The 12,700-nt window shown below is 37.9% G+C and overlaps 1 protein-coding gene across 2 annotated transcripts in view; it reads right to left on the bottom strand.

The window, feature by feature from the left end:
- LPCAT2 (lysophosphatidylcholine acyltransferase 2) overlaps window positions 1–12,700 on the bottom strand; it is an 84,058-nt gene that overhangs the window by 10,327 nt on the left and 61,031 nt on the right. The window contains exons 13-14 of one of the 2 annotated variants that reach the window (XM_004431608.3): window positions 9,230–9,365; window positions 5,432–6,013 (exon numbers count right to left, since the gene is read on the bottom strand). In XM_004431608.3, the coding sequence (XP_004431665.1) occupies window positions 5,829–6,013; window positions 9,230–9,365 (321 nt within the window). In that variant the 3' untranslated portion in view covers window positions 5,432–5,828. Of the gene's footprint in view, window positions 1–5,431; window positions 6,014–9,229; window positions 9,366–12,700 lie in introns of those variants that run through there. The other variant, XM_087420245.1, reaches the window with a different exon arrangement.

Below are 12,700 nucleotides of genomic sequence, written 5' to 3' on the forward strand. Positions count from 1 at the left end.
AAGAGAATGTCAAGTTACATACAAAGGAAACCCCATAAGGCTATCAGCTGACTTCTCAGCAGAAACCTTACAGGCTAGAAGAGAATGGCACGATATATTTAAAAGTGCTAAAAGGAAAACTTACAGCCAAGAATACTCTACCCAGCAAGGTTATCGTTCAAAATGGAAGGAGAGATCAAAAATTTCCCAAACAAGCAAAAATTAAAGGAGTTTGTCACCAAGAAACCAGTGATACAAGAAATGATAAAAGAAGTGATTTAAGGGAAAGAGAAGACCACAAAATAGGAAAAATTATCTATTTCACGATTAGAGCGTATGGATACAAATGCACAAAAAGAAGTTGGATATGATATCAAAAACAAAAAGGAGGAGGGAGGAGTAGTTAAAGAGTACAGCTTTCAGACAGAGGTCAAACTAAAGTGACCATCAATTCTGTATAGAAGAAGTAAGGAACACAGAGAAGGACTACTAAAACACTGAGGAAAAAAAAAAAAAAAGTTAAAAAATGGCAGTAAGTGTACATACTTATCAATAGCTACTTTTGAATCAATGGACTAAATGCTCCAATTAAAAGGCATAGGGTGTCTGACTGGATAAAAAAAAACAAGACCCATATATATGCTGCATACAAGAGACACACTTCAGACCTAAAGACACTCACAAACTGAAAGTGAAGGGATGAAAAAAGATACTCACGCATAAATGGCAATGAAAAGAAAGCAGGGGTAGCTTAGTACTCATATCAGACAAAATAGACTTTAAAACAAAAACTGTAAAAGCGAGACAAAGAAGGGCATTACATAATGATCAAGGGAACAATCCAACAAGAGGATATAACACTTGTAAATATCTCACTTTTAATGTAGGTGCACCTAAATATATAAAGCAATTATTAACAGACATAAAAACAGAAATAGACAGTAACACAATAATAGTAGGGGACTTTAACACTCCACTTACACCCAGCGGATAGAATCATCCAAACAGAAGATCAATAAGGAAACATTGGCCTTAAGCGACACACTAGAACAGATGGACCTAGTAGATATATACAGAGCATTCCATCCAAAAACCGAAGAATACACGTTCTTTTCAAATGCACATGGAACATTCTCCAGGATTGATCACATATTAGGCCACAAACAAGTCTCCATAAATTTAAGAAGATTGAAATAATACCAACCATCTTTTCATGACCACAGTGGTATGAAACTAGAAATCAACTATAGGAAGAAAATCAGAAAAGCCACAAATACATGGAGATTAAACAAAATGCTACTGAACAACGATTGGGTTAACGAAGAAATCAAAGAAGAAATCAAAAAATACCTGGAGACAAATGAAAATGAAAATACGACATGCCAGAATTTATGGGATACAGCAAAAGCGGTTCTAAGAGGAAGTTTATAGCAATACAGGCCTATCTCAACAAACAAGAAAAATCTCCAAATAAACAATCTAACAATGCACCTAAAGGAACTGGAAAAAGAAGAACAAACAAAGCCCAAAATCAGTAGAAGAAGGGAAATAATAAAAATCAGAGCAGAAATAAATGAAATAGAGACCAAAAAACAATAGAAAAAATTAATAAAACCAAGAGCTGGTTCTTTGAAAAGATAAACAAAATTGACAAACCTTTGAGCTAGACTCACCAAGAAAAAGAAGGCACAAATAAGTAAAATCAGAAATGAAAGAGGAGAGGTTACAACAGACACCTCAGAAATACAAAAGATTATAAAGAGAATACTATGAAAAAACTATATGCCAACCAATTAGACAATCTGGAAGAAATGGATAAATTCTTAGAATCATACAACCTTCCAAAACTGGATCAAGAAGAAGTAGAAAATTTGAATAGACCAATCACCAGTAAGGAGATCGAAACAGTAATCAAAAACCTCCCCAAAATAAAAAGTCCAGGACCAGATGGCTTCCCTGGTGAATTCTACCCAAACATTCAAAGAAGAGTTAATACCTATCCTTCTCAAACTCTTCCAAACAATTGAGGAGGAAGCTCCCTAACTCATTCTCTACGGCTGACATTACCCTGATACCAAAACCAGACAAGGACAACACAAAAAGAAAATTACAGGCCAATATCACTGATGAACATCGATGCAAAAATCCTCAACAAAATACTAGCAAATACACAACAATACGTTAAAAGATTACCACCATGATCAAGTGGGATTTATTCCAGGTATGCAGGGATGGTTTAACATTACGCAAATCAATCAACGTAATACACCACATTAATAAAATGAAGAATAAAAATCACATGATCATCTCAATAGATGCAGAGAAAGGATTTGACAAGATACAGCATCCATTTATGATAAAAACTCTGAATAAAAAGGGTATAGAAGGGAAGGACCTCAACATAATAAAGACCATATATGAAAACCACAGCTAATATCATCCTCAATGGTGAAAAACTGAAAGCTATCCTCTAAGAACAGGGAACCAGACAAGGATGCCCACTGTCACCACTCCTATTTAACATAGTATTGGAAGTCCCTAGCCAGAGCAATCAGGCAAGAGAAAAGAAATAAAGGGATCAAATTGGAAAGGAAAAGTGAAACTGTCACTATTTGCAGATGACATGATTTTATATATAGAAAACCTAAAAAGAATCCACCAGAAAACTTTAGAAGTAATAAAGCGACTATGGTAAAGTTGCAGGATACAAAATCAACATACAAAAATCAGTTGCATTTCTGTACACTAACAACTTAGTAGCAGAAAGAAGAAATTAAGAATACCATCCCATTTACAATTGCAACAAAAGAATAAAATACCTAGAATAAACTTAACCAAAGAGGTGAAAGATCTGTACACAAAACTATAAAACATTGCTGAAAGAAAATTGAAGAGGACACAAAGAAATGGAAAGATATTCCGTGCTCTTGGATTGGAAGAATTAACATAGTTAAGATGTCCATACTTCCTAAAGCCATCTATAGATTCAATGCAATCCCTATCAAAGTTCCAACAACATTTTCACAGAAATAGAACAAAGAATCCTAAAATTTATATGGAACAACAAAAGACCCCGAATAGCTAAAGGAATCCTGAGAAAAAGAACAAAGCTGGAGGTATCACACTCCCTGATTTCAAAATATACTACAAAGCTATAGTAACCAAAACAGCATGGTACTGGCACAAAAACAGACACACAGATCAATGGAATAGAATCGAAAGCCCAGAAATAAACCCACATCTATGGACAGCTAATCTTGACAAAGGAGCCAAGAACATACAATGGGGAAAAGAAAGTCTCTTCAACAAATGGTGTTGGGGAAAACTGGATAGCCACATGCAAAAAATGAAAGTAGACCCTTACCTTACACCATACACAAAAATTAACTCCAAATGGATTAAAGACTTGAATGTAAGACCTGAAACTGTGAAACTTCTAGAAGAAAACATAGGCAGTCGCTCTTCCACATCAGTCTTAGCAACATCTTTTCAAACACCACATCTGACCAGGCAAGAGAAACAATAGAAAAAATAAACAAATGGGACTACATCAAACTAAAAGCTTCTGCACAGCAAAGGAAACCATCAACAAAGCGAAAAAGACAACCTAACAATTGGGAGAAGATATTTGCAAACCATACATCTGATAAGGGCTTAATCTCCAAAATATATAAAGAACTCATGCATCTCAACAACAAAAACTACCAACCCAATTAAAAATGGGCAAAAGACCTGAACAGACATTTCTCCAAAGAAGATATACAGATGGCCAACAGACACATGAAAGATGTTCAAAATCACTAACTATCAGGAAATGCAAATCAAAACTACAATGAGATATCACCTCACGCCTGTCAGAATGGCTATAATTAACAAGACAGGAAACAACATGTGTTGGAGGTTGTGGAAGAGGGAACTCTCATACACTGCTGGTGGGAGTGCAAACTGGTGCAGCCACTATGGAAAACAGTATGGAGATTCCTCAAAATCAAGGATAGAACTACCATATGATCCAGCTATTCCACTGTTGGGTATTTATCCAAGAACTTGAAAACACCAATTTGCAAAGGTACATGCACCCTGTGTTCATTGCAGCCTTATTCACGATAGCCAAGACTTGGAAGCAACCTAAGTGCCCATCAAGGGACGAATGGATAAAGAAGCTGTGGTATATATACACAATGGAATACTACTCAGCCATAAGCTACGAAATCCAGCCATTTGTGACAACATGGATGGACATTGAGAGTATAATGCAAAAGTGAAATAAGTCAGAGGAGAAGGTCAAATACCGTATGATTTCCTTCATTAAGTAGTAGATAATAACAACAATAAACAAACACATAGGGACAGAGATTGGATTGGTGGTTACCAGAGGGGAAGGGGGAGGGAGGAGGGTGAAAGGGATAATTCGGCACATGTGTGTGGTGATGGGTTGTAATTAGTATTTTGGTGGTGAACATGATGTAGTCCATGCAGAAATAGAAGGACAATGAGGTACACCTGAAATTTTTACAATGGTATAAACCAATGTTACTGCAATAAACAAAAATTAAAAAAAAAAAAAAAAAAAAAAAAAAAAAAAAAAAAAAAAAAATTAGCCTGGGGGTGAATCGCCAATATACTCAGAAACATAGCCAAAACAAAGAGTTTGAATTCAAAGACTGTATTCAGAATTTGAACAAACTATTTTTGTACATTAATAAATTGGTTCTTTGTTCAAAATTTCAAACATAAATGATACTAACAATACGCATGCATGCATGAAATCCAATAAAAATGGCACTTGAGGGAAATTATTGCTTAACCAAAAGGAAAAATATCACTGTTAGATTCCCGCCTGGGGGTTACATTGTGGTCTCACGTTAAAAAGTAGGTTTTTGGATTCCCTAGCCTTTGGTGACACTTTGGAACCTTTTGTGTTTTCCCTGTAGATATTTCAGACAAACTCTAAAACTTGAGAGGACACTTAACAAAACTCCCACTTGGATGGCAAAATATATTAATTCTAATATATAAATAGAGCTAATCTGATTCCTTTATTGGGTAAGCACTACATTACAAATTATCCAACTCAAATTAAACTCTGTGGCAAAAAATTCATTTTCTCATTAGGCAATCGATGTTACCTTCCATAATGCAATTCCCACTTAGCTCTTGGCCACAGCTGTTGTCTTTAAAACAAAGTTCTAAATCTGTAGATCATGCCAAAGGGTATGATCTCCTTAGCAGGTGGCTAAGAAAATCCATAATAGGTATGTATGATAAAGAGAATATGAATTTTTAAGAAGTCTCCTGTAATGAACAGAGCTCTCCCTTCTAATCCGCCCACAGTCAGTGATCCAAGAAACTGAAATGTAAATAGAAAAAAAATGCATCTGTGAAGTTATAGGTATAAAATTCTGCAACGTTCCTCAGACTCTTGATTCTTATTTCCAGAAATAGGAAGAGATTAGAGACAATAGAATATTACTTTATTTCTTTAGAGGGCAGTAGATTAAAAAGTGTTTACAGTTGTTAAGCTCTATAATTTATAGTGTTAATAATGCTCATCAGTATTGAGAACATTTCACACATTTGGATATGCAAATTAAACTGGGAAATGCATAAAAACATATTTATCCCCAGAAAACCAATCAGTACACACAATATAACATAAAAGTAAAGGAATATTACTTGATATACACATGTGACTAAAAGCATTTTAATAAGAAAATCTATCATTTTTATAAAAAAGCTTTCCATTTTAAACATCACTACTCAACAACGACATTTAAAATACTACCAATAAATGTCTGTACAATTTCAAGTAAGAGCCACCGCATTTTCCCTGTTGGGGAGATTTGCTTTCAGTCATCTTTTTTGTCTGAGGTACTCTCTTCGTGATTTTCAGGACTGACTTTATTACTTGTGAGTGAGGGAGTTGCCTGGATTTCTTTCGGTAATGAAAACACGTGGCCTGTCTGGAGGTCTAAGTATGTTGTAAATATTTTAGCATATTCTGGATGCTTTAGGGCAAAACTTTTAAATTCCTCTAGAAAAGAAGAAAAAACAAAATCCAATAAATTGAGGTGAAGCTTCTTTTGGCATGATGCACACTAACATGTGACTTTAATAATACACTATTGCAAAATTCCATTACTCAACCCTCTAAAAACTGTACAACTATTTCAGAAGATAGCTTTTCCATGATTTAGTCAAGTTGAAGATATGCATACACTGTGACTCATTAGTTCTATTCCAAAGTATATTACCTAGAGAAATTTGTGCATATTGCATTCTGGGAGACATGTACGAGAATGTTCATAGCCACATTATTCATAAGAGGTGAAAAATGGAAACAACTCAAATGTTTGTCAACAGTAGAAGCAGATAAAGAAATTGTGGCATATTCATGGCACATTAATGTTATACAGCAATGAAAATGAATGAACAGGTGTGTTGTAATAGCATGGATGAATCTTAAAGCCATTGGAATGAGAAAAGCCAGATACAAAAGAACACATACTGTATGAGTTCACTATATAATGTTCAAAATCTTAGGCAAAACTAAAACACACTATTTAAAGATACGTACTTCTATGGTAAAACGCTAAAATAAAGCAAGGCTCAGATTCCTCTTTAAGTCAGGTCAGTAAAGCTCTATTTCTTGATCTCAATAGTAGTTATAAGAGTGTACACTTTATAAAACTTCATTATGCTCTATGTTTACCTTTCATTCAGTTTTCTGTATTTTTGTTATTTTTTGTAATAAAAGTTAAAAACAATTCTATTACTCAGGAATTTCTACAACGGGCTTTTAAAACTATTTTAATCTTTAACTCTGGTATAGAAATATACAGTCTTGAAAAGCAGAGCCCCGACTTATGATCAATAATGGCAAGTAGCGTGTCCACTACATAATAATCACGGCGTGAGACCTTTGTGTAGCAGACCTCTTCTTATCTCGAGTGTCTTAGATTTAGAAACTGAAGTAGAGCTATACAAGGCTTACTACATTAACTACCAGAATTTGAACCTCAAGCTTCCAATAACCGGGGGTTTCTGAAATATGCTATCCTCAGTTTTGCAATTTCTCTATCCTCTTCTGTTTGGATGAAGAAAATTTTATTGACCCTATAGAGCAAAGGGAGCCTGGTCTTTGGAATCAGCTTGCTATTTGGCTCTATAATAAAAGTATTTTAACCCAACGTCCTATTTATATCTATTTTTTTTTAATCCCCTGATAACCAAGAGTCTACTTCATGGCACATTACACCACCTAACAATTCTTGAAGATAAAAATAGGTCTTAGTGATGAGAAAGTCACCAGACTGAGCCCGAGTCATTCTTTGCAACTGCAACATTATTTTGCATTAATAGACCACTTTATACTTCCAAATCAGGTAAGCTATTAATTGTTCTTTCTTAACATCCAAAATAAAGGTTCATCTGCAGGAGTCTATTTCAATGATGAGGACACAGGGGACATAAGTGACTTCTAAGATGAGTGAGCATGAGAGTTGATCTACTGAAATCAAGAGCTTTAACTTCAAGACTTGTGTTCTGTTCAAAAGATCAAGGTCTCTGTTCTCTTTGGGGATGGCAGTGGCATTAAAGAACAACTCATTTCTAGAAGAAGTGCTGTGAACTGGCGATAAATGGAATTTGGGCATTAATTTGGCTAATGGAAAACCAAGAATGAAAACAATTTAAATGATCATATTTAAACAATTTAAATGGTCACATTCATGATACATTTCAATACCTATTCTTTGATAAAATCATGCTTAAATACCTCAAACATTCCTGCAAAAAAAAAAGTACTTGCATAATATTGGGGAAAGGAAGATATTCTGTGTATTCTGAAAAGAAAAAGATTGAACTCCAAAACCAAAGCATATTTCCCTAAAAAATTATTAAAATCGAAATTCAATTACTTAATAATTTGATTAATTTGAGTAATTTGATTAATAGTCATAAAATTATGACTACCTACAAATAAATTTTGGGATTAGCTTCCATTGAAATAGCTATTCCAAGTAGCTTTCCAAAATCTGGTAATTCAGAGTAACAGAGTCTTACTTATGAAAGAAAAATGGTCAGAGAATTATTAGTTCACATGGGGTTTATGACTCATAAATTTTATCTCAGGAAATACTTCCTCATTTTATACTTTCTTGCTTTTTTTTTTTTTGTAATGCACTTAGAGTATAAGTGCCCTAGGCACGTAATTACCTGAAATAGAATAAAGGGCAGCCAAAATGACAGTAATTAAAAACAGAGAGTAATGTGATCTAATTCCCCTGTCCCATGAAAGTTAACAAGCTGAAACTCTTTGAACACCATAAGGAAAAAGGCATTCATGAGGAATCCCTCTCCAGCCTGAGGGAAAAGACTGGGGAAGATAAGCCGACTTTACATCTAGGACCACATCAAAGCCAAGGCTGGGAAACAATCACCTAGGCCTCTTGGCTGCTGCCGTGTGTGGTGTGTTTCTCAACGACTGCACTGTGAAATATGTGAAACTGATGTACCATCCTTCCGCCTGACAGAGCTTATTGTGATGTGTGGACTCGAGCCATCAGGGGAAAGGTCGGTCACTGACGGATGGACCTGCCACTTGGCCACAAGGTCTTCCTCCATGATAGTCCCTACCTTTACCTCACCGGGTGCCAACAACATGACGAGATAATGAATGTGAATGCTTACCTAAGCACTAACAGTGAACATCAACAGAAGGTCTAGCTACTGTTATGCTTGTTGGTACCTCAGTCCATATCCCTCTACTGTGGTTACAACCCAGTTTGGTTAACTTGCTCCGTTTTGCTTGGCCACACTGGCAGCAGAAAGGAAAAGCCCCTCCAGGAGAGGCAGGTCAATGGTGTGGGCTCTCAAGCTGGGCTGTCTGGGTGTTTGAATCCTGGCTCTGCCGTTCTCTAGTTGGATGATCTTAGGTAAGTTACTGAAATTCTTTGCATCTCAGTAAAGTAAGAATAACGAAGAGTATTGATTAAATAGGCTTGTTGTAAAGATTAAATGAGTGAATAAATATAAAATATTTAGAAGAGTGCTCAGCATATGTAAGCCCTCAATAATTAGCTACTACGATTACACCATTATTGCTATTATTACTATCATCATTATTGCTATTATGTCTATTGTTCATATAATTAGTGGAGGGAAGGAAACAGCATTCCCATATGAGGGTCAGTCCAGATTTCGGATGCCCTCCTTGTAAACTAAATCAGGGGCCAAACTGCCTACTTACCATAGGACACAGAATCCCCCTGGGCTATTTCCTTGAAGAGACCAGAAACATCAAGATCAGGCACTCCAAGGGAAGCCTGCAGAATGGTGGAAAACTCTTCCTCGGTTATGTAGCCATCCTCGTCAAGGTCAAAGAGCTGAAGGAAAAAGAAAATAAAACGTAAGAATTAGCTCCCTCAGGAAAATAGTGGCGTGGAATAATCTTGGAAAATAAGCTCTTTAATAATTCAAACATTTATTGTGCCAGGGATTAGGGATATGTATATGAAGAAAGTATGGTCTCTCCTGTCCTCGCAACACTTATAGTTGAGTGGTGGAAAGATATAGAATTAAAATAGGGGCTACAACAATAGGAAGTACAAAGAGACAGGGGAGTCCTGTGGAGAACAAGGAGAGAGAGAGGTCAGGGAAAGCTTTACAGAGGAGTTGCCTTTTGAGTTGGGTCTTAGAACATGAAGAGATAGTCCCAGATCATACAAGGACTAGCAAGTGATTGCTGGGGGCTCGAGTCAGGACTGAAGGACAAGCAGAGATCCAATCATGATGGATATATAATGCCTCACCTAACCCTGCAGGAGTATGATGGGAGGGGATGTGGTGTGATCATAAGTGAATTGACGGAGCTCTCTGAGGCAGAGTGTGGAGGATGGATTGAGAGCAGAAGGTTGAAAACACTAGAGGCAGGAAAAACAATTAAGAGACAGAGGTGGAGAAGCAGGAAGGACAGGAAGGGACAGAATTTATAAGGAAGCAAAGATAAGACTTGCATATCAATTAGAAGTCTGCAGTGATGGAAAGGAAGGAGCCAAGGACAGCTGAAGTTCCAGCTTGGACAACTCGGTGAAAGTGGTTACATCACCAAGAGTGGGAACACAGGTGCCCAATGAGATCAAGAGCTGGACCTGGAGAGGTTAAATTTGAGTCAGAGGTGCCAGGAAGAAGTAAGTGATTCTGGGCCAGCCCCGTGGCTTAGCGGTTAAGTGCGTGCACTCCACTGCTGGCGGCCCGGGTTCGGATCCCGGGCGCGCACTGACGCACCGCTTCTCCGGCCATGCTGAGGCCGCGTCCCACATACAGCAACTAGAAGGATGTGCAACTGTGACATACAACTATCTACTGGGGCTTTGGGGGAAAATAAATAAACAAAATTAACAACAACAAAAAAGAAGTAAGCGATTCAGCATATCAGCTCGGGAGAATGATGAGGCTTGAGATAGGAATTCAGGTAAGAACTGGAACTACAGGTGTATTGAAGCTTATCTGCAGAGAACATACCAAGTAAGCCAAAGCCCTGAGAACAGCAAGAGTTGAGGTGTGTGTAGGGAAGAGGAACCTGCAAAAAGGACTCAGAAGAAGCAGTGAGAGATGGAGAACCAGAAAAGAAGAGCATGCATTTTGGAAGCTAAGGGAGGGCTTTCAAGAAAGGGGAAGAGACTTTGACAGTGGTTATGGCCAACAGAGTAAAATGCCATAGAGAGGCCAGCCAAGAAGCAAAGAGGTTTGCTGGGTTTGGCAATTAGGAGATCCTGATGACATAATGACGTAAAGACAGTTTCCAGGAACTGGAAGCCAGACGGTAACGGGAATCAAGGAATGAACAGAGGTGAGAAGTGGGGGCAACAAGGATGGACTTCCCTTTAAGAAATTATGTAGCAAAGGAAAGGAGATAAATGGGGCAATAATGAAGCACAAAAGGAGGTTGTCCTTAGAAAGGGAAAGACAGAATATGTTTATAGGCGGAGAGGAAAAGGCAGTAGGGTGAGAGAGATTGAAAGTCAAGCAGCAAAACAGGGGGAACAGTTAGATAATTAAAACCCCATATTTAAAATCCTCTCCTGGTTATTAAAAATTTTTAAGGATATAGCACTGACTGGGCAGGCACTGATGAAAAGAGTTCAAATCACTTCACACATATTAACTCATTCGACCCTTACATCGTCTTAGGTAAGGTAGGTGCCACTATTAGCCCTATCTTACAGATAAGAAGACACGCACAAGGAAGTCAAGCAACTTTCCCAAGGTCGCTTGTACTTGTAAGAGGGAGAGCCGGCATCAAAATCCAGGCAGCTAATATCTAGAGGTCCTACTGTTAAGATACCTACTTCTGACCAAATACATGATCAAAACCAGGAAAAAAAACAGGCATTAGATAAGGTGTGATCATCGTGAAAAGAGCAACAAGGAAATATTGAACAGTATTTTAACTGTCCATGAGGGTTGGGAGGAGAAAAACATAGTATTTTGAAGCTGTGATTAACACCCCCAGCTGAAGAAGCACTGCTTCTAACCCATTTTCTACCACTCAGCCCCAAAGTGGAGGTAAGAGAGTTGGAAAGTGAAAAGTGAGCTGGCATTTATTTTCACAGCCTGCAGCCCCAGGGCTCTTGATGGGCCTTGGACTTCAAACTAACAGCCAGGATTCAGTCACACCCCGCTCCTCACCAGCTCTAAGCTCTCCTTAAAGGTTTCCACTCCTCAACAAGTCTCACCGACTCATCCAACAGTCTAAATTCTTGCCACATTGGGTGCTTTGGTGGGTCTCACTTCTGTGTAAGTTCCCTTCACACGTCCATACTGGAGACTTTTACTTCCTCTCCTGTCCATTGTCACGACTACTCCAGATCGCTCCCCTCACTAAAACTCTCAATTTCCCTCAGTTACACATCATCCCCAATAATCTCCCAGCTACACAGTTCTTGGATCTAAGGTAAATCTCATGATCTGGGCTCTGGTAGAACGTTTAACACCCTAGTTTCCTTTGAGAACGGGGGAATGACATCTCCCCATTGCAGAGAATACTGCGGGACTCTTAATCAAAACATTCTGTCTTTCCTGGCGAGCACATGGCCCAAGACCATTTGGACCCTGCCTGGAACATGAAGGATGAACGGAGCTGGCGTTTGCTCAATCTTGTTGCAGTGCCCAAGGGAGAGTGTAGAGTAGTTCCTGCAGCTGGGGCCTTTGCAGCTGCCTGGTTTTGAGTCTTCCCTTGAGCCTCCTCCCCAGTCTTCCAACGAATTCCTCAGCCAGAATCTCTGCCTTCAACTATGGCTTACAACCGCTGCAGTTTATTGCTTACAACTGAAGCATTCTCACATTCTACCTCCAAAGGTCCCTGTGACGATGAAATGAGATCAAAGATGGGAAGTTGTGTGAAGTGCTACCCAAATAAAAGGATGTGAATGGATCCTATATAAAAGGATACTACCTCATGAAAAATAAAGGTATGCCAACATATTTTCAAAAAACCTAAAACATACCTAAGAAGGAAGTTGAAAAAATAACCATTGTAAAGCATGACCCCTGCCTTACAGAAAAAAGAGTTAATTATATATTTAAGTCCTCCTTTCCTCCTTCCCCCAGCCCCAAACCAAGGTCTAGGCTAGATAAAAATCTCACGACTCCTTTAAAAACAATAATTACTGTGAGTAAGGGCCGAATTTTCTATCAGGTCTTTCATTGGTAAACCAAA

Source organism: Ceratotherium simum, chromosome 30 (genome assembly GCF_057802395.1).
Source record: "Ceratotherium simum simum isolate JZ-2026a chromosome 30, ASM5780239v1, whole genome shotgun sequence".
Classification (NCBI taxonomy): Eukaryota; Metazoa; Chordata; class Mammalia; order Perissodactyla; family Rhinocerotidae; genus Ceratotherium; species Ceratotherium simum.